Genomic DNA, 27,026 nt, shown 5'->3' with positions numbered 1-27,026 from the left:
CAGAGGTGGAGAGAGAAGCAGGGTTCCCACCAAGCAAGGAGCCCGATGCAGGCCTCGATCCCAGGACTCTGGGATCATGACCTGACCTGAGCCGAAGGCAGAGGCTCAACCCACTAGCCACTCAGGCATCCCTCGAAGAACTTTTATTGGAGAGTAAATTATGTAGGGCATTGATGCTAGGCATTTAGTGCATTAATTCCCTCTGAGCATCTAGATAGTCTAGGCTGTCTTTCGAAGCCTAGAGGGAAAGTTGGCTTTTTTTTTTTTCAACACAGATTACACGATAGGAACAAGATGTGAATTAATGATTATTTTGAGGACCTGCAGGTGCTTGGAAAAGGTTATTACAATTGATAGGCAAATCACACATCAATTTCTATTCTTAAAGCAAAGTTCCCAACGGACCTAAAAAAATATATATATATCTATATATATATGGCCTATTTCATTATTTCATTTTTCTCTGAGCTATAAAGTTGTATTTCCTTACAAATATTCTCATTTGCAAACCATGGAATCCAGAACTAATCAAGCTGCCCACCTGGTTCTATTATAACATCACTAACATTTAAGAGCCATCCCCTGGCTATTAAAATCATGTCTGTATCCCAAACCTGGAACCTGGAAAAGAAGAGGGAAAAGGAACCTCAGGGAACCTGGTGATTCTGTTCCATGCTGAGGTGGCATTTTCCCCAAACTCCTGAACTGATGATTCTAGAACACCTTTGGAGAATCTGGAAGACCACCATTCCCTAATACCCCAATGACACCACCCCTCTTCTCTCCTTGGGGAATACTAAACCAAATGGTAATCATTAATCCTAACTACCCTTTAAATTGCAATTACCAACCCTCCCAAGAGTCATCATATTGTGACTCTCTAGTATTAGATACTAAATATCATATCCCCAGGGAACTGGACGTCTGCTGTCCTCCAAACCATTTACCTCCACCTTACACACCTCTCATCCCAGCTGAGTATGGAACACATAATAGAATCACTATTGTTTATTCAAGTGAACTGAAGTTCATCACACATTCTTAGATTATTTTTTTACTGTGGTAAAATACACACAAAATTCACCATTTTAGTCATTTTTAAGTATGCCACTGAGTGGCATTAAGAATATTCACAGTGTTGTGCAGCCATCACCACTATCCACCTCCAGAATGTTTTCAATCTTCTCAAACAGAAACTCTGTCCCCATTAAACACAAATGCCCTGTTCCCCTCCCCCTTTGCCCAAACCACCATCCTACTTTCTCTATGAATCTGACTCATCACATAAATGGAAGCACACACTATCTGTCCTTTTGTGACCAGCACACTTCACTTGGCAAATGCCTTCAAGGTTCATGCATGTTGCAGCGTGTGTCAGAACTGTGTTCCTCTTTAAAGGCTGAATAATATTCCATTGTGTGCATATTCTGTTTATCTCTTCACCCAGTGATGGACATTTGGGTTGTTTCCACCTGTTGGCTATTGTGAATAATGCTGCTATGGACATGGGTGTGCAAATAACAGTGTGAGTCTCTGCTTTCAATTCTTTGGGGCACGTGCCAGTAAAGTGGACTTGCTGGGTCATATGCTAACTTATGTTACATTTTTAGTCCTTACAAGTTTCGACAAATCAGCTACATGTTTGTCCCTCTCTACTAGAGAAAAATAAAAGGCTTCCAAAAGGATAGGTCTGGCCCACAACAATAACGACAAGAATGGAAGGAAGCCTTGGTAACCACAGTCCAAGTGGTCCATGAGAGAAATGCTCATGAATAATGTAAATATCTGAAATAAAATTAAGTAAACAAAGAACATCCATCACCCAGCTCACCAAAATCAGCAAAGCCAGGCACACACAGGGACGGCAGTCAATGACGCTGTAAGCACCAGTGAGCATTTTGGAGACTCACAAGATACAAATTTGTGGTTTTCATTTCTCACTATGGGCCTTTAAAAATTACTCCAAGTCATCCAAGGATGGCTAATGTTAATAATAGTAATAACTACCACTTGTAGAGCATTAGCGTAGTGTTTTACAAAGTGTTTTGCACATATATTATCGTTAACAGATCTTCGGCCTGCAACTCCTCCGTGCTGCCCAGAAAATGTGTTTTTCCAATGATGGAGCTAAAACCCCAAGTGTCTGCCTGTGCTGACAGGTGAGGGCACCCGGATGCCCAGCTCTCCAGGAGGCAGTCCCCTCACTCCGTTTTAACCTGGGCTTTGATTCGGAGCAAGGAGGGGCGAGGAGGTCACTTTGTGGAGTGACCTGACAAGTTACTCACACAAAAGCCCTCATTTTCTATTAAATGGGAAGGATCTCTCCATCACTAATTGATCCAACCTACAGAGAGGGGACTCGAGTATAATTTCCACAGAGGGAAGTGGTCAAGTAGCTGAGGTCAAAACCTCCAGACTGCAATTGTGGCCATGGGCTTTTATTTCCCTTGTAATTTTCTTGAAGAATATATGTTAACCCTTTTGGAGGCGATCCTGGCAGTTGAAGTGAGTAGGAAGCAAAAGTCCCCTGTACTCCCTAATCAGCAGCCCCTCAAACTACGTCCCATTATCCTGAGCAGTCCCACGACAGCCGGGCCTGGCAAGAACATGCCAGCCATCACCTGAAGCCCAGTTACTTCCACTCCATCAAGGCAACAATCACTAGTGTGCGTTCGCCCCTCCAGCTCATATGTGTCCTCGGGGGCCAGCGCGGCAGCCCAGCACACGGCCCCCTGTCTGCACCCAGGTCCCTCTCTGAAGCCGCTCGGGGGACATGGCTCTGATTGGGACAAGGTGCCATCTGGTGAGGGGAGAGGGCTGGGCAGGAAAATCACTGCTGTCCCTTCTGAGCAGAGTCAACTCTACCTCTCCCAGGACTCGCTGCCTCATGGTTTAAATTAATTACAGCTGAAAATACAGGGTTGCCATCTGGTTTGAAAAAGCAAGGATAAGGGAATAAAATGAAAGGGTTTTTGGTACTAACCTCACTTTAATCATTGCCAAAGAGCATGAAGACAGCCCAGCGTCCTCCCACAAGAAAGCCTTGGGCCTCACAAACTTGGCAAGCAGGCCCAGGCACAAAAGTGGGTAGGCAGATCGCTTGTCAGAATAAGAGTCCCCATCGGCGAGGAGAGCTGCAAGGTGAGGGGGCCTGCCTGCCCCCACGCTGCAAGCCAAGCCTCCTGCGGGTCCTGGGGTAGGTTAGCAACTCCTGGGAGGGTTTATGTACACAGGGTGTCTTGCCAAAATGTTACATGCATCATTACAGTTCCATTCGGTGCGCAAATAGATCTGCTGTCAGAATTATAGCATGCGATTTCCGCTTTCTTTGTTTCTCCATCTTCCATAACATAAGGCTTTTATAAAACTCTAAATAAGGCTAAACAAAACACAGGAGGGGAAGGTTGCTGGAGAAGGGAGCCAGCTCTGACGGAACCGCGCGTGCAACTCTGCGGCACCCTTGTATCTGGCCCCTCTGTGAAGGAATGTCAAAAATCTCATTTTTCTTCCCATGCAGCCACAACTAGTCTCACTTGTGTTTTGTAGGAAGCAACTTCCTTCTCCTTTCCTCCCATCAGCAGGATCCTGGATGAGAGGCTCTTCTCTGTTAGGACTCGGGCTACAGAGAACTGCTGACCGTGGGCACTGGGAAGGCAAAGATACCACAGCAGTCCTTGCTTTGTCTCAATGGGCTTTTGGTGGGTACAGAAAACTGTCAAGTCTGCAACTTTCTCCATCAACCGCCAGCGTCAGGTGGCCCATCAAGGGAGGGCATCAAGCCAGATTTTCAACCCAATTTAAATCTCCTGCCCACCACTGGAGGTTTTTTTTTTTTTTTTTTTCTTCCAACCCAGGTGAGTTTTGCAAACGAAACCTGGATAAACCTGAGTCCAGCTGTTTTCAGAAAGGAATCCCCACTGAGGCACAGTGGTGTTGATTGGAATAAACTCTAAATAGTAGGTTACAGTCTTTCATAAACCACCGATCAGAACACTAACAGAGAAGGTAAAAGCAGATTATGAAGATAAGCATTTCTGTTCTGGCAAAAAAACACATCTTCAACCCAAAAATGATTTGAAAGTTGTCTTCCAAATCCTGCCCTGATAGAATCATTGTCTATAGCAACAGTGTCCATAACATTCAGAATCTCAGGAGTGTAACTTTCGAGTAAATGGTACATCTGTCAAACCACAGGAAACATCTGGTAAAATGGTTAAATAAAAACAGAATTTAAACTTTTGATTTCAGAGCTTACTTATGGTACCCAACAAGAGGCTATTGAAACAAACACCGAAAGCACTCTGGCCATGCACAGTGCTCAGTGATGGTGAAAAATGTCCTTGAAGGGGAGGGAGGGAAAAAGCAGACAAGTCAGGAAAAGCAGGCAGTGAGTGTTCCTTCCCCACAGGGCTCTATCCTGCACATCACCAAGCACGGCTAAGTTCCCTCCCCTAACCAGGGCTGACTCCTTCCCTGCACACCCACATCCCCCATGCCACCAACAAAGAGGCACTTGGGAAATGCCAGATAAAATGGACTAATGAAGTAATACACAGACAACAGGCCCTTCTCCATTCCACAGCAACCATGTATTAAGTAGATGCAATTATTCCACTATCAAAACACAGCAGACATGTTACAAGGTACTAACCAACACATTTCAGTCCATCCCAGAACACTTTAAAGAAGATCTTCCATTAAATAAAAGATTGAATGATTCAGCCCCCCCCCCAAAAAAAAGATTTCAAAAACCCAGTAATGTTGAAAAGCAAATGACAAACTAGGAAAACGGTTATTTTCTTAACATAGCTGATGGAGGATGCTTGACATGAAAAGTTGTAACTCAGAAGAGAAAGAAGATGAATGGCCTAATTAAAAGAGAGAGAGAGAGAAAGATACAAAGTCACAAAAGAAGAAATCCAAATATCCAATAAGCATGTGAAAAGATCACTCAAGCTCCCTAGTGGGGGCGGGCAAGTTACTACAATGATTCCCCTGCAAACCTTGCAAAAATTAAATACATGTTAACAGTCACTTTGTGCTGATGCAGGGAGACAGGCACATGCATACAGTCACCAGTGGGAATGCAAATCAGAGGAACTACTAGAGACCAAGCTGGCAGAATACACCAAAGTAGAAAAGGGTACCCCTGGACCCAGAAATCCCACTTCCAGAAAAATGGGAAATATGACCTATGAACAAGGACAACTATACACACATCATCCCAGAAGTTTTGCAAACAACAGACTGCAAACAACACAATATCTGCATTTGTCAACAAGTTCTTTTGGTTACAAGCAACATAAAATAAGGCTAGCTAGTTGAAGAAAAAAAGCGGGGGGTGGGGGTGGGAATTAACTGGAAAGATACTGTGCTACATTTCTTGGAAATGAAAGAAGAGTTAAACAACCAATCCTGGAAAAGGACAAAAATGAGGCAGCCCCACAACCTCAGCAAAAGGAGGCAGAAGGAGCTCCATACCCCCGTGAGCAGTCCACAGCTCCTGCTGCCCAGAGCGTGCCTGCCCTCTCTCAGCACCACCAGGGCAAGATGCTTGGCTGGGAGGCACCATGGCCAACAGCTCCAGGTCTTAGCACCTGGTCCCCTTTCCAGGTCCTACCCACATACCTGAACCCAATCAAAGCACCATTGAGGAGTTACTGACATAAAGTCTTAAAAATTCTGAGACTGTTTTTACTAGATACCATACATGCTGCTGAAAATTAGAAGACACCCCTGCCCCCCCGACCATGGCACCAGTTTTCAGCCAAAAGACTTCACCTGAGCTTTACATGAATTATTTCTCAGTAAGAAATTGGGGATCTTATAGGAAAGCAACCTACTGAGGTTCTGTTTGAGTTGTGTAGGTATGGGTAGAAAAGGAACAGGGAATGTTCCATCTTCGCCATGAATAAGTGAAGGTATTGTTTTGTTTTAAGTAAAACTGTTGGAATTATGGACTAGAAATAGAAATGAGCCTTAGGGGCATTCATAGTAAAAATCTATGAAAAGGTATCTTTGACTGGAGGCATGAAAATTTTTCATTTGTTCCATTAATCTCAGCCGTCTGTGTTCCAGATCCTTTGCCTCCCCCCTCCTCTACTTCTCTCCCTTTCCCTCATCGCTGGATTCTGAGCTCTCACAACCCACCACTTAACAACCACACACATAGCCTGAATATGGCCTTTATGTATCCTGTACAATGCCACCCCTCCCAGCTTCCCAGACAAACCAACTACCTGCCAGAGGACCCAACGGAGTCCCAAGGGAGACCTCACAAGGTGCTGACACTTGTCCCTGTCCAGGTCCCTTCTCCTTTAGCCACCACAATGCCATCACCCCCCACCCCCCACAAAATGGGAAAATCTATCCTAAATTAAATGCAAAGTATATTGTGTAAATGAATCCTGAATTAAAGAGAAAACATCTATAAAGGACATTACTGAATGTGAATAATTAGCATATTAGGTCTTATCATTGTTAAAACATATATACAGGGGAAAGCAAATATGGCAAAATATTAACAACTGGTGAATCTAGTGATAGGTACTCACTGAATTAGTTGTTCAGTGTTTCTGTAGATCTGAAATTTTTCCAGAATAAAAAACTGGGGTAGGGGATAGTGGAGGGAGAGAAGGATGGCAAGTCAGATTATCACCAAATTTGGATGGTATGTCTAAAATGATCTAACCAAGTGTAGGCCAAGTGGCATGTCACACAGTCTTACAGAAAAGCCAATACAGGGATATGGGGAGGAACAGTGGGATGGAGAGGTCATGCCATACACATTAAGATGCCATGGGCAATGAAAATGTTAGTTTCAAATATAAGCCTCAAAATGGAAATCATGAGGCAGGTTGGACAATCCAAACTGACCACCCTGAATTCTCCACGAGCCGCTTCCCGCACTGGAGCTTGCCTGAAGGTATGTAACAGCGTGAATTCAAATAAATTCTTTTAAAATTTAACCACGGTTAAGGAATAGATCAATGATCAATAGTCCATGAAGGCCATCTCCTAGGAAGCAAGTGGGAAAAGGGAGTTTGGGACAGATCACCCAAATCCCTGAAAGTCACCCTAAAGAACTTGGGTTTTATCTTGTTGTCAAAAAGGAGCCAGAGCCACCCCCACCGCCACCCCTCGCCAACAAACTCTGCCAGGTCCTCCAAATAAGCTCTCAAGGTTATCTGCTGACCACGGCATTCTGCAGCCATCAGCAGCCTCTTGCAGCGAGGTCTCGTTTCACCGTTGGCTCCTAGAGAGCGCTGTCTCCATCACTTGCTCTCACTTGCTCTCAAGCTGAACGCCTAACGCAGAATGATGCAGATCATTCAAAACCAACACGGAGGGACCTCGGGCTGTTGGCAATGCCAGCCCGAAGCTATCACACACAAATAAAATAAGCACAATTTAAGCACAACACATCTACTAGAATAGCCAGTAAACACTTTGGCTTTGAGAACTTTCTTTTTAGGTAGATTTGAAAAAAACACCAAAAGCAATGAACACTTGGGCAAGTATTTGTTTGCTTTTCTCAGAGGAACAGATCTACTCTTTGGGTTGATTTGCACCCCGAAGAAATGTCTGGCCATCCCTCTAAAGCATGAGGTACGTCCAGCTGAAGTGAATTTCTAATTTCCACATACCTTATATTACATTACGCATACATTGGCATCAGAGCCTGATGCATAAGAAGAAATACAAATAGAGAAGTAAGGAAAAAACACATTTCATTCATGTGATAAACTCTGAAGGAAAAGATCATTTGATCCCAAACAAGCAGCCCAAGTAGGGCTAGTGTTTCACCTTGTAAACTGTGCCTCTGCCCAGGTACTAGGTATATGTACTTTCCTGTCTTGGGGGAGCAAGGGATAGATAGGGAAAGGAAGGCAGTGGAGGTAGTGACAGTGGGGTTCTCTCTGTTCCAGCAGCTTCTCTGAACTAAACATCAAGGCTTCAAGGAAAACCCAGAAGCACAGTAAGTGGTGCCATGCAGGGGTTATTACATAAATTCTTAAAATCTTTCCCAAAGGGAAGAGAGTTTCAACAGTATTCTCCTAGTGACTTTTCATTCAAACACTTACTTAGCACCTAGCAGGTGTCAGGCATGGTGCTGGGTGTTAGTGGGACAGACGTGAGTAAGACTCAGCTCCAGCCCTGGAAGGATGTGCAGTCTGGGGAGAGGGATACAGACATTTGCACACAACTACAGCAAAGTGTTACCATTTATACAAAGACATGTTCATCGCAAAACAGAAGGAATCCCCATTCGCCAAGAGAGGGAGGCAAGAAAAGTGTACCAGGAAAGAGTGAAGGCCCAGGGGCTCACTTCAGCAAGCCGGAGCATAGGGGCAGAAGCTCCTGCAGACAGATGTCTGTGTGATGTCTTCTAGGGCGGACTGGAGTCACAGAGGAGGAGAGGAAGATGGCAGAAACCTTCTGAGGTGCCCAGACCAGGAAAGAGGGCACTGTCGTGGAAGCAGGGTCTAAGCTACGGCTGGGACCCATACCGACATGGACGATATTTAGCAGGGCGTGCCAGTGGGTTTGACATGAGGGATAAAGTGGGAGAAAGCCACTTCGAGAGCAAGTGGAAAGATAGGTGTCCCATCATAAAGATGGGGGACAGACTGGAAGAAGAAGAAAGAAGGTACTAAAATCAATTCCAGCAAAGCAGCACCGACCCAAGGAGCACCTCCAGTATCTCAAAGGCAGGCGGCTCTACAGGTGCAAAGGGCAGGACTCGGCTAGACGTGAAGATCTGGGAACCCTCCACCTGGAGTGGTAACCCAACCCACGAGCTGGCATGTGGCTTCCTCAGCAGCATCTGGACAGTGACCAGGACATAGCTCAGCAGAAGAGCAGTAATGCCAAGTCTCTAAAAGATCCTGAGTGGAGCAGGCACAGAAGTAGGAGAAGAACCAAAGAAAGCGAGAAAGGGGCCATAGAAACCAAGGGGTAAGATACAAGGAAGAGGAAGTTCAATCAGATAAGGAATTGCAGGTTTTCTTCTAGATCTGGTGACGAGTGGGTCACCAGGGAACGAGTTTCATTAAAACTGTTGGCAGAGGCGCACCTGGGTGACTCAGTCGGTGAAGTGTCTGACTCTTGATTTCAGCTCAGGTCATGATCTCAGGGTCGTTGAGACTGAGCTCCACAGGGGGCTTCCACAGAAAAGTATGCTTCTCTCCCTCCCCTCTGCCCCTCCTCCCACTCGGGCTCGCTTGCTCACTTTCTCTCTAAAATAAACGAGTCTTTAAAAATACATAAGTTGTGGGGCACCTGGGTGGCTCAGTGGGTTAAGCCGCTGCCTTCGGCTCAGGTCATGATCTCAGGGTCCTGGGATCGAGCCCCACATCGGGCTCTCTGCTCAGCGGGGAGCCTGCTTCCTCCTCTCTCTCTCTCTGCCTGCCTCTCTGCCTACTTGTGATCTCTGTCTGTCAAATAAATAAATAAAATCTTTAAAAAAAATACATTAAGTTATTGGCAGAGATCACAGTACTGGACTGGGAAGTAGATATGGAAGTAGAAATAATATGCTTTCTAGAAAGAGCTGAGAGAGGGGGAGAGAGCCAAGGATGGAATATGAGAGACACAATATCAAAGGAGGACAGGACCACAGCCTGCCTCAACCTCTCTAGACTCACGGAACTTCCCCAAGAGCCCCAGACAGGAAAGACGGCATCCAATAGTCCCAAATCCAGGAATGACACAATCATTTCATTCCAACAGCTGCTACAACAGTATAGGAGCACCAGACCTTTGTGAATCTGAATGTTCATAACAGAATTTTGAAACCAAACAAAATGCTCATTATGTTAGGCAAATGTGCTTCCTGGAATATTCCTGACAGGTCTCATGAAAAAGGCGTGAAGGAGTCCATGGATACTTACATGATCAGTCGTGGGCTAAACAGTGTTTCCGTACACTGGACTTCTCAAAGCCTGCTATGTGCTACCATGAGCAAGCAGACCTGCAAGATCGGGTTAGGTACTTCCCAAACTTGGGTGAGGGAACACTTTTTTCCTTAGAGCATGTGCAGGCAAGAGCATTCTGAGACAATCTATGGGCAATGGTGCCTTGAACCTGTGAGGAGTGGGACTTCAGTGGTCACATGCAGCTGAGGAAATTATTCCTGATAAGTTAGAAAACTCCATAACCATTCCTTGATGGGCTCAATGCCAGCAAAAGATTTAGGGAAGCAATGAGGTTTCAGTTCTCAGACTTGGTTCTACAGTGACCTGACATAATGAGAGCTGGTTTGTTTCTTCCACTTGACCTTCACCCAGTTTCTGGAGCTGGTTTCTATGTGGATCCATTAGTTGCACTTCTTAGATCTCTTCAAGAAAGGGAAGGCAAGAAGGATAATTTTGAGGAGTGCACAGTAGTGAAGTCGGTTTCCTTCTTCTTCTTTTCTTTTTTTTTTTTTTTAAGATTTATTTATTTATTTGACAGACAGAGATCACAAGTAGGCAGAGAGGCAGGCAGAGAGACAGGGAAGCAGGTTCCCTGCTGAGCAGAGAGCCCGATGCGGGACTCGATCCCAGGACTCTGGGATCATGACCTGAGCCAAAGGCAGTGGCTTAACCCACTAAGCCACCCAGGCGCCCTCCCCCTTTTTTAAAGATTGATTTATTTGAGAGAAACAGAGTGTGTGGGGTATGTGTGTCTGGGGGGGTAGGCAGAGGGAATTTCCAGCAGAGCCCACCGAGCCTCATGCACCTGAGATCATGACCTGAGCCAAAACCAAGAGTCCAATGCCCAACCAGCTGAGCCACCCAGGCCCCCCACATCAGTTTCCTTCTATTTTGCAGTACGTTTTGCCTCTGTCAGGGCTATGAAGGCTGAGATCCAGAATTCAAATCCCTTGCTTGGCAAGGATTCTAGCTACTGCCAGACTGAGAACAACTACTGCAACATTAAGGTCTCTAATTACGCTTTGCAGACAATTTGTGAAGAAATTTCAAAATGGAGGCGGGGTGGGAAGGGTTGGTTTACCCAGGGATTTAGCAAAGAAGATAGAGACCGGGTACTGGCACTTCTCAAATGAAAGCTATGCCAGACACAGATCAGTGGGTCTGTAAACTCCTTTGCTATATTCCAGCTGCATGTAGCACAGGCAAATGATGGATTTACAAGCAAGACCCGAAAGGAAAATAAAAGAACCATCAGCACTTACACACAGGCAAAAGCTTCTCAGCATTTTATTCCTGGTCCTTGGTCCAATCTACTCAAGTGACAGCACTTTCTAAACTTGCAGGACAGCCTGGCTTTGTATTGCAACAAGAGGTCTCCGTGGCCATAAAGCCACCTCAAGATTAATCCTCTAACTATATATAAACATAGCTGCCATTGTGTCCAGACGCACCTTCAAGACAACAGCACTTGGAAAGCTTCAGATCCCAGAGATCCGGGCAGGACAGAGAAACAGCCAAAGGCTGTGTTGTTTTGTTTCCTCACCTTTGGAACAAATGCTTCTGACTTACTCTGTAAATAAAAAGAGGTTGTTCCCCCCCCCCCAAATTTTAACATGCCATTTTAAAAAGTGACTTTACATGCTAATGGAAGTTTTCCGATATCCCAAATGTTCTCTAATTCCTCTCTAGGAAAAAAGTCCTCCTTTCTCAAGGTTCTTGTCCCACTTTTATATTCTCGGCAACAAAGATAAGCAACACAGAGGTCCCCAGAGTGGACCTGACAAACGATAGTCTTATTAATTCTGCTCCTTTGACTCCTGGCACTCCTGTCATTTCTTTACTCTGTGTGTTATTTGGCCAGAAAAAAATACCAGTAGCAGGATGGGTATCTCCCCTTCCAGCTTTCTGCAAAGACTCTTAAGGCAGAAGTGATGCCTGCTGGGAAAAGGCTGATGTCAGCTTTTAAGAGCATAGCTCCCTGCTCGGATAAGGAGGTCTTTGTTTTCGGCTGAACTGTGAAAATGAGAAAATGCCTCTAGCCTGACAAACAAGCAACCCACACAACACAGGTCAGGCCTGTGACCTTTATTTAAAGGTACCACACTTCATTAGCAAAACACTTGCACGGAACACACAGATGCGCCTTTAACGTCACAAGGGAGCAGGGGCAGCCATAAAAAACCAGCTCCGTGTCCGTCCCTGCTGAGGCTTGAGGCTGGCCCGCAGCTCCAATGACCGTGGTAGGGGCAGTCTCACACGAACCAGTTTTTAACATGCTTCCCAACTGTGAAACATTACTAAAGATCCAGGCTCCCTTCTCATTTACCTTTTTTTTTTTTTTTTTTAAGTAAATACACCTATTTGCTGTACGTGGAGGGGAGAGGGGAGAGTTTTTTTTAAAAACCCTAATTTAACATTATCTAGGTTTCTGAGTTAATTATTTAGGATAACTAAAATTAAGACTATAATACATATATAGTATATATACTATATATATATATATATCCATATCCTCCTGAATCCCCCAGAACACTTTTGGGAGTACCTATAAGGCTGTGTATAGAACTACAGAAAAATACAGAATATTTCAAGGCTAAAATGTCCCGAATTTGGATGACGCCAAGAAGGATGTGGGAGAGAAGAGACAGCACATAGTCTGAGGGATTCTATTTCAAGAGCATTTGATTTATGAAATCTGAAAAGGATTTTGTGTCTGATCCTGAACGGGATCCTGAAAAGGATTATATATATCTCTATATACTTAAACCAAATTTTAAACTGCTCCAGTGCGAGTCTGTTAGACTAAGTTTACTATTGGCCTGTGCCTCTAACCCACTAAAACTGGGTTACAACTTTTAAACAAGAACTAAAACAATTTTTTCAAAAAGATTTTTTTATTTATTTGAGAGAGGGAGAGAGAGTGAGAGAGAACACAAGTTGGGGGGGGGTGTACAGAGGGAAAAGCAGGCTTCCTGCTGAGCAAGGAGCCCGATATGGGGCTCGATCCCAGGATCCCAGGGTTGTAACCAGAGCCAAAGGCAGATGCTTAACCAACTGAGCCACCCAGGCATCCCCCAAGAATTAAAACACTTTAAAAAGCACTTTCCTTGGGGCACCTGGGTGGCTCAGTGGGTTAAAGCCTCTGCCTTTGGCTCAGGTCATGATCCCAGGGTTATGGGATCGAGCCCCGCATCAGGCTCTCTTCTCGGCAGGGAGCCTGCTTCCCCCCTCTCTCTGCCTGCCTTTCTGCCTACTTGTGATCTCTGACTGTCAAACAAATAAACAACAACAACAAAAAATCTTAAAAAAAGAAAAAAAGGCACTTTCCTGGGCATAAATGAACAAACAGACAAACACACACCCCTTCCTGTCGGGCGCTCGCCACACAGACTCACCATTAAAGCCTCTTCTGGGGAAGCTAAATGGCAGCTCTCTTTTGCCATCTCCGAAGGGACCCATCACTGCTCAGAGAGGATTTGCCTTGCAGAGTTACTGTTACTGCAGTGGCCACAGTTACCGTTACTGTTACTACTGTGTTTCTTGTTACTGACAGCTCTTTACCACCTCATGCCCCCACCCCGGCTACTGTTAAAGTGAAGTCTCCACCTCTCATCTCCAAAGCATCATCGGTAGCATTTTGAGAGTGCTTAACTAGAAGATTGTCTAAAACCAAAAGGCGCTAAGGTCCTGGATCAGATGGTTCAGAGCGACTAAATACTGACACTATTAATGTAAATGTACCGTCCTCGCCAAGAGGATCTGGCTCTGGGACCAGAGAGCCTGGGTTTTGATTCCTGGCCTAGTGACCTATTAGTGAGCTGTGTGACCTTGACACAGGACCTCTCTGGGCTTCAGTTTTCCCATCTGCAAGCAAGGGATAATCACAGCATCCACATCCTGGGGTTGTGAAGATGGGGTGAGATCATGCCCATGAGGTGCTCAGCACAGTGCCTGGTATACAATAATCAAACCTCACTGTTATTAAGAAGCCCCAAGGCAAAGGCTCTCATGATTCCGGGGATGCTGCAGATCCCGAGCGGTCACCATTCTTGGTGGTAAAGTGTGCCCCCTCTAAGGTTTATGTGGACATGAACACATCTGTAAAGCATGCTGTCTATAAGTATGTATTACTGTTTACCTGACCAGGTCCGAGATGCCCGCAGGGTCAAGGTACCAAAATAACCCCAACTTTTCAATTTCCTCTGGGTCTAGTTTTAATATGAAATGAGGGATTGTCCTCATCACTTTCATGGAGTTTGTGGAATAAACTCTCGGTAAAGTATGTCCATATGTATCCAAATTAAAGGTACTAAAGAAATACAAGAAACACAGCATCACCAAAGGGAGCACGACGCTGCTGCCAAGCATTTTACACACAGACGCCACAAACAATAGATACTCCAGAACATCTGAGGTAACCATTTATACAATCAACCCTACTGCAAAAAATAAAACCCAGAGGAAAACCCCAAAACCCATTTTAGCCAGTAGTTAGTAAGTTTTTATGTTTTGTTTTGTTTTACTGAGATTCCTTTATAGGACTATCACTAAATTTCAAAGGCCACCTCCAACCTTCTGTCAAGCTGAAAGAATCACTGGTTTTGAGTTTGTCTGTTTCTCCCTCTTTTCTATTCATGCTTATGGAGGGAAGAGAAGGCAACTAGGGCCAGGGGGTTGGTGGGAGGAGTAAGAATAGGGAATGAAGGGAAGGAGAAAGCAAAGACCAAAGGAGGAAACAGAGGAAAAGGAGGAGTAGAGGAAACAGAGGAGCCCAGAGGCTGCATATGCATTCAAAGAGAAAGCAGAATTGGCTACATTAGGCTTGAGAAAAGACTTCAAAAGAATGGCCACAGAAGCAAAGACAACAGCACTGGACACATTTCACACCAGGACAGTATTTCAAAGGAGCGCCACCCGTGAGGAGAGGCACTGTTTTCTTTCACTAGCCCTTCCCCATTCAGTGTGGACTGCTAACTCCGTCTGTGGCAAACCCGGCTGGTTAGAGCACAAGCCTAGAGACCATGGCTTTGATCCCAGTGTGAGCTTAACAGGGTTTTGCCCCATCCCAGGCCAGGGGCAACTACTTTGCAACTGCATAACACTGATCACAAGGGGATGCCTCCCCCAGATGGAAGAGGAGCACAATCTCTTGCAAGTGGGTCTAATTCAGTTCAACATCTATAGAAATTATTTAGTCCCTACCATGTACTGGACATTGTACTGGTGAAGTGTCATAAATATATGATGTCCATATTTAAGATGCATGCAATCCTACCTTGGGTAAAATACAGTTTTGGCAAATGGCCTTTGGTTTCACACACAACAGGGCTAATCCCAGCTCCACTGCTTTGGACCACAATTATCTCAGAGTATCAATTTCTGCTTCTCTAAGTAACAGAGCTCTCTCTCTCTGTCTCTCTGTCTCTCTCTCTCTCTCTCTCTCTCTCACACACACACACACACACACACACACACCCCTACCTGTCTTAAAGGGTCTTATTTATTATGAGAGTCAAGTAAGACAGTATCTTTAAAGTATCGAACACAGGATGAGCATACAGTTGTATGTATGTATGAGCATACAGCATCAGCACTCAATATATGCTCCCTCCCGCTCACAGATGACCCAACTCAACTGTTCAACGGCAAACCTTTAACACACATAAACCCTACACATACCTACACACACACAGAGAGAGCTGAAAATGGCTTTCTTTGCAAAAGTCACCTTAGACTGTACTCTTCAGCACAGAACTCTCAGCCAAGCAGCCCAAACCAGGTCACAAAACCAGTCTGAATTTAGCCTGTTGTTTTAACCCCACCAACTGTCTGCCTTCAAGAGTTTTTATAGTACTGCAAATACACAAGACACTACAAATGCACAAGTTTACCTACTGCAGCATTATCAGGATTGTAAAATGCTGGAAATTACCTTTATGTCCAGACAAAGGAGACTGGTTAACTGACCTCTGGCACGTGCACACCGTGGAAAGCTATGCAGCCATAAACTAGGAGAAGGAAGGGCATGCAAAAATGTCTACCGTATATGGTTGAATGAAAACACCAGAAGTCACATGAACATATTAAGTATGTTAAGAAAAAAATTGGGAACTGAGAAACCATTTGTGTATCTGCTTACTTTAACTTTAACAAAAAGAACCACAAGAAGGATAATAGCCTACAAGAGGAAGGATCAAAAGGAAAGTACTCCTCCAAGTACTTTTAAACACAGTTTTGACTTTTAGAAGCATGGTAATGTTTTACATATTAAAAAATAAAACACAATCAACAAAGATAGATCTACAGCTAGATGCAAAAAGAAATGAATGAACTCAACTATATATTCTGGTTAACAGAACATGGAAAGGTGGGGAGAGGAAGCAACTGACTACAAAGTTACAAGTACTTTGTTACACAGTCAGCACAGACTAAAAAATGAACTGCCAGCAAATCTTGAACTCTTCTTGGTAGGTTTGTTTTTCACAGTGGTATGGGCACAGCAATTCTGAAACTATTGTATGTGAACTACAGGAGTGAACAATTAGTAAATGTATTACTGGGAAACAGGGAGATGCAAATTAGGAATGGGGGATAGTGAGGAAGAATTCTGTGGAACTGGGATTAGAACTGGGAGTAGTAATATGAACTCATGATTTCTTAGCTCTTTCCCCTGACAGAACTTTCTGTGATGGTAGAACTATTCTATATCTGTGCTGTACAACAAGGTAGCCACTAGCCACATGTGGCTGTTGGGCTTGAAATATATCTACCGAGTATGAAATGTGGCTAGTGCAACAGAAGAACTGAATTTTAAATTTTATTTAATTTTAAATTCGAATTTTCACATCTAGCTAATGTCTATAATACTCAACAACTCAAATCTAAAGGCAATGACAGACTGTGGACTCTGAGAAACAAACTGAGGGTTTTAGAGGGGAGGGGGCAGAGGGATGGGTGAGCCTGGTGGTGGGGATTAAGGAGGGCACATATTGCATGGAGCACTGGGCATTTACATAAACAATGAATCTTGGAACATTGCATCAAAAACCAATGATGTATTTATGGTGACTTAACATAACAATAAAACAATTTTTTTAATTAAAAAAGCTTGGGATAATAATAACAACCAACAACAAAAAGACAAAGGCAATGACAGCATAAAAATACTTAGCACCCAGATTTTGGCTTCTAAATCCTATTAGCCACAAAAAGGAACCAGGGTCCCCTGGAGAAATGTTTGATTCTATGGCTGACACAGGTTGGTTACAAGAGGAGGATTATGTTTGCCAGAAAATAAGAAGCACTTTAAAAAAAAAAAAAAAAAGGCCCGTAACAAGGACACAGGAGCCAGCTGAAGTACTCCATGAGTCCATATGGGTCATGGATACAATAAGAGAACTCTTCCTTAGCAGATCACACCTGAATACCAGGGTCATAGAAAAAAATTACTTTTTGACATTTCCATGAGAGGAATCCCAACACCCATGCCCCCATACCTTACTTAATCCACTTTCTTTCTAAGAAACACAGTATCTTTCAACTTCTAAATTAAACATTCATGTTCTTAACACTTTTCTTAAAAAACAAGCAAAAAAATACTTCTTTGAGTCACCATATCAAGAAAGTCAATGAAGAGTTCAAATGACCCAGGCTATACAGAGTTGGAATAAGAGTCCAGGAATTCTCAATTTCCAAGTTCTGGAGAAATCACTAAGGAAACCTCTCTTCTTTGTCTTCCTCCTCACTGAGTTAAGTCAGATAAAATTTAGTCACTGCCTGTAGCTTCCTATTCTGGCTCGGAGACACCCAACCTCTCCTCCTCTCTACTGGAAAGTATCTCAATATGATGATTATAATGAAATGCAGCCAAGGCGTGCATCTTTGAAACTCTCTTAGTTGTCAAAACTGTTTTTCAACAACACTCCATGCCCAGAATTATTGTGATTTCTTCAGTGATAAGATAAACAAAACACATTTTCACTACACAACATGAACATGTTCTAAGAAGATAAAAGCAAAAAATCATTTTGTAATTTCCTTAAAGAGACAAATATACTAGGCCATTCTTTTCCAAAGAAATACCAATTTGAAATTTATTATTTTAAAAAAACTCCTTAGACATATCAAATAAAAAGGAGGGAACACCCTTATAGCTCAAAGAGGAAATGTTCCCTCAAATCCAACAATAGTAAGTACAATATATAGAGAGATGTAGCATCTTTCCAATTTGCCTATAAAATCTGTAATTCCACTCTTAGAAGATACCAATAGAAATACTGTTACCCTTACTGAAACAAATAATCATCACGGGAGAACAGTGACAGAAGAATGAACAGGGGCGCCTGGGTGGCTCAGTGGGTTAAGCCTCTGCCTTCAGCTCAGGTCATGATCTCAGGGTCCTGGGATGGAGCCCCGCATCGGGCTCTCTGCTCTGCAGGGAGCCTGCTTCCCCTCAATCTCTCTCTCTCTCTGCCTGCTTCTCTGCCTATTATGTGATCTCTGTCTGTCACATAAATAAATAAATAAAATCTTTAAAAAAAAAAAGAAGAAGAAGAAGAAGAAGAATGAACAGACCACATGCTGATCACCTAGAAGTCCAAGCAGCAGAAGAAGAATGAACAGACCACATGCTGATCACCTAGAAGTCCAAGCAGTGTGGCCCAGGGGGCCACTGCTCTTTCTATTTGCCTAAAACACTGTGTGATGATGTCAATTGTGAGATGCACATGAAACCCAGCAATTCTATTTCTATTATGTATACTTTAAGTCATTTATAGTGTCCTCATTATAACATAGTATGAATAATTTATAGTCATCTGTACTTCAAGATCATATTTGCAACAACCCAAGGAGTTACAAAATCATTTTGTTAGTTTTTTTTTTTTTAAAGAATTTATATATTTATTTGACAGAGAGAGCGCATGCAGGGGAGTGGCAGGAGGAGGGAGAGGAAGAAATAGACTCCCCACTGAGCAGAAAACCTGACGTGGGGGCTCGATCCCAGGACTCTGGGATCATGACCTGAGCTGAAGGCAGATACTTAACCAACTGAACCACCCATGCACCCCTCATTTTCTGTTTTAACGTTATAATAATAATATTAATGATGACTTTGCCTGAGTGCTTACCATCTAGACGCCGGCACTGCAAGAGGCATTACAATCATCCTATGATGACGTAACTATGATGACTTCCACCAAAAGATAAAGAAGCTGAAATTTGAGTCCAGACATTCTGAGTGCAATTCAGACACACTCAGAAATTAAATTCACCATAATAGTATTTTTATTCTTTACCATTGTTATCAATATTAGAATAAGGGACTTAGCAATAATAAAAGTAATAAAACTGCACCAAACTCCCCGCACATGCTGACTCTCATGCTCCTGACAGGTGTCTCGTGAGCTAGTATCATTGCCAGTTTACAAAGGACAGTGGGCCCAGGTACATTAAGTGGCAGAATAGCCATTTAAACCAAGGCACGTCTGCTCACAAATATACTGTTTCAGGGCTATCTCCCCTTTGGTTCCAAAAAAGAAAAAAAAAAAGACCAACTGTCTCCTAATTGGGTTTCAGGAAAGAGGAGGCAGAGGAGAAGAAACTGCTAGTAACAAGAGAATGAACAAACAGTTGAGCGCCCAGAACCTACATGACCAGCCTCTCCCTATTTGGGAGAGCTCATTGTTTTGCAGTGCCTTGTTGCTAGATTCCTGATTGTAGCAAATTCCAGGGCTCCAGACTGCAGGCTCAGCCTCTGACTAACACTACCGTGATTTATTTGAGGATAAATACCTCTGTCAGTATGTCTTATGACTGAACACAACAGTCCAAGCGGGCTGGAATGCACGGAATGCTCGGGACTGGGGCGCTGAGGCAGCACGGGGCTGCTGGCCTTGGCGGCGGCCTCTCCCTACACAGGGTCTCCGCCAATGAGAAAACAGGAACTCTCTGAGCAGTCACGCTCCTGCCAGAAGCAGCAGCATCCTCAGAAATCAGAACTGGGGAAGCCAAGCACTGTGAATAATTATGAAATATCAATTCCTGCCCAGGGAGGGGAAAAAGAGTAGGATCTTTTAACCTGAATCTACAAAGATACACCTTCTAATCATCAGGGCTATCTCACCCCCTCTGACAAGCTCCCTCACTCCGACAATACCAACTCGCTGCACAGTTGCCAGAGCAGACCCTCCGGTCAGCTGGCTGGCTGTCTCCAAGCGCTGAGAACATGGGAAAAGGCATTCCACTCCCTTTGTGGGACGTGAGTGTTCAGAAGAGAATGCAAAGGGGAAGCCGGACAAGGTGCACAGAAGCAAGCTATTTTCCTAATAGATGTATGGATTCAGAAAACTTTCATTTCAACCCCTCTGTTTCACAAATAAGCAAACTGAGGCCAAAGAGTAGGAGCAACTCATGTCATGACTGTAGAGAATGCTGGTGGCAGAGGGAGGACCAGCCCCAAGCCAAGTGCTCTAATGGCTACAACAGGCTCACATACCAGAAGCGACGAGCAGCACCTTATCGTAAACACAAAAAGCCATCTTTCCCACTTAGGAAGGTCTCAAGTTTATACTCTGAATATACACAAGGTGAAAATTAATTCAATCACTCCCCGGCTTTTCTGCAGTTTGCTTTCCACAATCAGCTGAGGCCTGGAAGCAAATGATTCTCCTTCTAGCCAATAGCAGCTGAATGCTCCATCCCAATGCCTCTGTCATTCACCTCCTGGCATCACACAGACATTTTATGATCTCACACCACCACAAAAAGAAGGGTGAATACAGTACAACAGATACTCTGAGAGAAAGACCACATTCACATAACTATTATTATAGTATATGATTATAATCATTCTATTATTGTTGTTGTTAATCTCTTACCGTGCCTAATTTATAAATTAAACTTTCTCACAGGTATCTATGTCTAGGAAAGCACACAGCTTATATAGGGTTTGGTACTCTCTGTGTATCAGGTATCCACTGGGAGTCTTAGAACATATACCCCTCGGATAAGGGGGGTGCGCTACTGTACTTTTTTTTTTTTTTAAGATTTATTTATTTTGAGAGAGAGAAAGCAAGCATGAGAGGGGGGCAGAGGCAGAAAGAAAGGAAGGAGCAGACTCCCCATTAAGCAGAGAGCCCGCCGTGGGGCCTGATCCCAGGACTCAGATCACGACCTGAGCTGAAGGCAGACGCTTAACCGACTGAGCCACCCGGGTGCCCCGCTACTGTACTTCTTAATGTGTACAAGCCTAGACTCCTAAGCAAAACATTTTACATAGGTCTGCTCAGGGGCTAACCTTTCCTTCCATTTCCTGGACATTTCCATAAGACATTCACCAAAGATGTATTCTCCTAACACCCATCAGTGATACAGGCAAGAAAAGGCAGTCTTCAGACAACCACTGCTCAGAAGCTGGAAGAGAAAGCTAACATCCATGGGGAACATGAACACACACACACACACAGTCATACAAATAATTTGGAAGGAAAGAAGATGTCATCTCTCATGTTATTAAAAACAGTTAATCTCCCGCCTGGCAGGTAAGCACTGTTCATTCTTTCACTTCACAGCCGGCACGAAGTTGCAAGAGAACACGGCCCCAGCACAGAGCACACGGAAGCCACCACCAGAACGCCTTCACTTCAGAAAGAAGGAACTCACAGATGGGGGTTGAAGATGCGACTCATCTTAGAAGCATGGTCGTTTTCACAGTCCAGGTCGTCGTCCCCTTGCTCCACGCTGAACTTCCGCTTGCTGGGACTGATGGGCGGAGGGCCTGTGCGGTGACTGGTGAGGGCAGAAGCCACAGGGAGGGTCTGCATCCTGGGTTCTCCCCTGAGAGCAGCTTCACCTACGCAAAGAGAGATGATGTCGTCACCAAGGAGGTGAAACGCCCCCACCTCGGTGCGCCGCTTGCCCGCCCACCCCTTGCAAAACTACTCCCAGTGGAAAGTTTTGGCAACCGAACGGGCGGCCTGCCATTCTCGGAACATGGCCTGAGCGCGAGGTGAACTGCCAAGCACAGGACGTTTTACACAAACGTGGTTTTCTACACAATAACGCCCTCCCCTCCCCCAGCTTTACTGAGATGTAAGGGATATAGGGCACTGTGCATGGTTAGGGTGCACGCCGTGCTGATTTGCTAACACCTCCATCGTGACACGCAATTACCACGTCTTCACCAACTCTTTAGGGTAGAGTTTAAAATTGAAAGTTGCAGTGAAGTAACAGATGGGTAAAAGTACTGACCACAAACCATCTCAAAAGTTAATTTAAAACAACAAAGATCTTTTGATGTGTGGGTATTGGACTCTATACCTAGAAGAGAATGACCTAACACAGGCTTCATTAGATCACGACTAGAAACTCACTTTTCTTGCCTGTTTCTTTTTTATTACAATTTTGGTATGTTATTTTTTTTAAAGAATGAGGAAAATTTATGGGTTAATAATTCACATATTTGCCCAAAATGTTAAGAGAAATGAAAACACACTGCTTAATAAAAAATAAACACTAAAAATGGCACATTAAATATATATTTTTTTTACTATTATCAGCACAAAGTATCTGCATATAATTTGTCATGAGTTTAATACACAGGTGCAGTTCTCAAACACTTTCAAAGTTAAACGCTCAAATTAGAATCCACATTGTGATTTGATTCAACATCTTGGAGCTTTTCATTCCTGTAATTAAAAAGATTTTGTACTAAGTAATAACTTTGTGCTTCATTATTAACTAAAATAAACATAACCCTTTATTGTCATAAATGTTTTATACCTAAAATTTATAAATAAGAATTATACTTGAAGAGAAAACTTCTAGTTTTTTTCTAAGTCATATGAGGGTACCTAAGTTTTTCACAAATAATCACCCTTTTGTCATGTCACTATTCATTCATATTGGCCTCTAAGGCGTGGCCGATTTTGTTTTCACTTGGTCACAATTTGAAAGAAATATTAGGGTAAAGTCAACTTCATCTGAGACCCTGGGGTACCTAAGAAAGGAAATCTTTGTTTGCCGCCACTAATTTTCATATCATCACAGATGTGTGGACAGTTTTAACAGTCGTTTCCTTCATACACATACGACAAATATGATTTTGTTAGGGAGAGGAGTGAGGGAAAAGCCTCCTGAACGTTTACCAGGAAAAATAAAACTTTTGCCAATTTAGTCAGCAAGATATAAACTAGCAAATATACAGTGACCCCATAATACACCTCCAGGCAGGATTTCTTTTAGAGATTTTGGCCCCAAAGCAAACTGGAACTTTCCATTTTAAATGAAATACCTAAAAACAGGCCATATGCTGGCCTGCCACACTTGGGACATTCAGTAGAATTTTTGGTTGTCCTCTACTTCCTATTTATGAATTTTTGGTTTAAAAAAGCAAGCAAACAGGGGCTCCAGGGTGGCACAGTCGGTTAAGCGTCCGACTCTTGGTTTGGGCACAGGTCGTGATCTCAGGGCCATGGGATGGAGCCCCATGTGGGCTCCACACTCAGCACAGAGTCTGCTTTAGACTCTCTCTCCCTCTGCCATTCTTCCTCAAATAAATAAATAAACCTTAAAAAAAATGCAAGCAAATAAAAAGCCATACTAGTATTTATATTGTGATAAATCAGAAAATATTCTTTTCAAATAGGCTCCCCTCTCTTGTACCCTCCAGCTCCACAGAAAAGGGAGAGGACGTTTCCAATGTAAAGTGTCAGTAGCTCAGGTAACTTTTGGAGGAACCCTGATGATACCCCCAGGAACTCGGCAATTGCAAATCAAGCCTCATCAGCATGGCACAGAGCCACCATGCCCTCCTCCCTGTGTTTCTCCACATCCTTGGCAGGTTCAACAGAGATGACGAGCACTTGGGCTCTGTGTGGACCCCTGGGCTTTGGGAACCATTTTATCAGATGCCAGATGTGTAGCAACAGCTGTTGCCATGGAAACCTGCCGCCACCGCAACAAATTCAAATCACTCCAAAAAAAGAAGAGTTGCTCAGTACAATACGCGCACACACTGCTATGCAAAAGGCAAAACTCTGAGTGAGAACAACATTCCCACCGCCCTCCCCAATTCCCATCGTAATATAAGCTTGTTTGTGCTTGTTAGCAGTTGAAGCTCATCAAGTAGATGCCACTCTTATCTTTAAGACCGAGTGGCTGGTGTCTGACATAGAAAGAAGAAAGTCCACAAGAATCCTTTGGAAACACTGGGATTTCTAACCTGATAGGTAAACTACCCACAGAGGAACCACAGGTGGTTCTTTTCCCCTAAGGGCTAGGACAAACTATACCAAATCCCCTACAGACAAGGGACATGCATGTTGTTAGTGCTGGAAGGGGCCCTGGACACTTGAATTCCCTCACTGGACAGAGAAAACTGTGCCCCTAGACATGGAGGGAGCTGCTCAGGTTCACAGATGAATGGTTTACTATAAGCAAGAAGCCATGGCCTCTGCCCATCAGAGTAACATCCCCTCATAAACACTGTGAAAGGCCCACACATGGTCAGAGCAAAGAAACCACGGATAGAAGGGAAGAAATTCACAGTTACAAGTATAGAAATAGTTTTTTTCAGTTATGTACCATCGTTCATTTGGGGGCCTCCACTCAAGGACCCTAGAGCAACACCTTGTATTACAAACTGGGATTTGCTTTTATTATGGTCTAGGTGGCAAAGGAAGTTAAAATTATTTTAGAAAAACTGAAGAGAACCCATAGTCTGGGAATCAGGACACTGGCAGGACATTGGCACTGTATTGAGGGCGAGGTGAATATGGGCACACACTTCCCTCTACAGCTTTGCCTAAACTACAGGCCTTCTTGGCCTCTAAAGCACTTCTCCGTTCCCAAGCCAGAAACACAGCAGTGCTGCTTTTAGTGATCCCCCCCTACCCCCATCATCCTACAGATTTCTGTAAACTCAGTCTTCCATGGCAGCACTCTGGCTATGTCAACCCAGCAGGACCCCAAACAGTCACTGATGAAATAAACTCCAGGCTGCTTCTGCATTCATACCCAACAGGTGGCCCCACGGCCTTCCCAGTCTCTGTTCCTAGTATCCCCCTTTGTAAGCTCTCAAAGTGTCAGCCCTAGAGGTTAAACCAGACTGGACACCACAGCTCAGGGATCTCACCATCTAACCCCAAGGCCTTTGCTCAGTTTCTTCCTCTGATCTTTTGTACTTAAATTCTATGCAACCAGCAAAGGCCACTTAAAATGCCTCCTCCTTCAGGCTGTCTTCCTTGACTGCTCAATCTAAAAGTCATCACTTCTGAATACCCACAGAAATGTATCCCTATGATACTTGCCCTCCTACTTGGTTTTGTGCTCCTTGAAGCAGGGGATGTTTAATTCATTTTATATACTTGAAAATGCAGAGCACAGTATCCTCCACATAGTAGATGGATGGTAAACACTGCCTGAAGGACTCGGGCAGTGAGGCGGGGCAATGGGGTGCCCATATTAGAGAGTTACAGGATATGTTGAAGATCAAAGATGCCATAAAATAAGAAATTTCAAAAGATTTAAGAATATATAAAGAACTCTCAAAACTCAACAATAAAAATAACTCAATTTGAAAATAGGAAAAGATCTAAATAGCCGTTTCTCAAAGAAAGATATGCAAACAGCCAATAAGTACATAGAAAGATGTCTACGGGCACCTGGGTGGCTCAGTGGGTTAAAGCCTCTGCCTTCAGCCCAGGTCATGATCCCAGCATCCTGGGATCGAGCCCCACATCAGGCTCTCTGCTCAGCGGGGAGCTTGCTTCCTCTTCTCTCTCTGCCTGCCTCTCTGCCTGCTTGTGATCTCTGTCTGCCATATAAATAAATAAAATCTTTAAAAAAAATTTAAAAAAATGTCTAACTTCATTAGTGGTCAGGAAACCAGAAATCAAAACTACAATGAAATACCACTTTACACACACTAGTGGGGCTATAATCAAAAGACAGAAAGTGACAAGTGTTGACAAGGATGTGAGGAATCTGGGACCCTCATGCACTGCTGGTGTAAATGCAAAACAGTGCAGTTGCTGTGGAAAACAATTCTGGGCAGTTCCTCGAATGGTTAAACACAGAGTTACCATATAAGCCAGCAATTCCACACCAAGGCATTTAACCAGGAGAAATTAAAACACGTATTCACATAAAAACTTCTATGAATGTTCAGAGCAACATTATTCATAAGACAGTCAAAACCCCAAATGCTCAGCAAGTGACACATTGGTACAGAAAACATGTAATCTATCCATATGATGGAACATTATTCAGCCATAAAAAGTAATGAAGTACTGATTCACAGATGAACCTAGAAAACAGTAGGAGAAGTGAAGGAAGCCAGATACAGAAGGCCACATACTGCCTGATTCCACAGACATGAAACATCCAGGATAGGCAAATGTGAAGAGGCAAAAAGTACAGTAGTGACTGTTGTGGGGGGAGGTGTTACACCATTTGGAAAGTAACTGCCCGTGAATGCAGGGCTTCTTTCGGGGATGATGGATGAAAATGTTCTAACATGGACTGTGGTAAAGGTTGCTGAACTCTGTGAATATACTAAAAACCACTGGATTGTATACGTTACACAGGTGAAAATTACACTGGTGTGTGAATATCTCAAAAATATCACCCCTAAAAATAAAAATATATTTATAAGTAGATGAAAAAACCCTCCAATATTATTAGTTCCTTTCCTGCCTCGGGTTTTTCACACTGAACTGTTACATAAGAACAAGCATCTATTCATTTATTTCTCCTGGAATAAAAAATCAACCTTTTGCTATGACAGCTACAAGCTCTCTACAATGTTGAAGTCAAATTATTATTTTTTTAATATTATTAAGTTAAGAAAAGGCAAAGCAGGGAAGGAACCGCTTGAGGCTACGGAGACACTTGGATTCATCAGAGTTCTGTTAAGCTCCAGCTCGGCTTGTAATTGGACTGCATGTGTGAGCGCCTGCTGCATGCTGAAGGCTGTGTGAAGGGCAGTCGCAGAGACAACTGATGAAACTTATACAGACCCTGACCACAAGCAGGGGAGGAAAGAATACACGCCAAAAGGAACTTACCTTGAGGTGCAAAGGACTTTTTGCTCTTGAACTAACGTGTATT

General features: G+C 43.6%; 1 protein-coding gene across 6 annotated transcripts in view; it reads right to left on the bottom strand.

Moving 5' to 3' along the window:
* The window catches only part of VGLL4 (vestigial like family member 4), a 158,698-nt gene that overhangs the window by 21,365 nt on the left and 110,307 nt on the right, over window positions 1-27,026 (bottom strand). For all 6 annotated transcript variants that reach the window (XM_044252991.1, XM_044252992.1, XM_044252994.1 and 3 more), the window contains one exon: window positions 21,579-21,768. In XM_044252991.1, coding sequence (XP_044108926.1) covers window positions 21,579-21,768 — 190 coding nt within the window. The remainder of the gene's footprint in view (window positions 1-21,578; window positions 21,769-27,026) is intronic.

Source organism: Neovison vison, chromosome 6 (genome assembly GCF_020171115.1).
Source record: "Neovison vison isolate M4711 chromosome 6, ASM_NN_V1, whole genome shotgun sequence".
NCBI classification, from domain to species: Eukaryota; Metazoa; Chordata; class Mammalia; order Carnivora; family Mustelidae; genus Neogale; species Neogale vison.
Note: the sequence above shows the minus strand (reverse complement) of the source record. Positions and strands in the feature narration are given on the sequence as shown.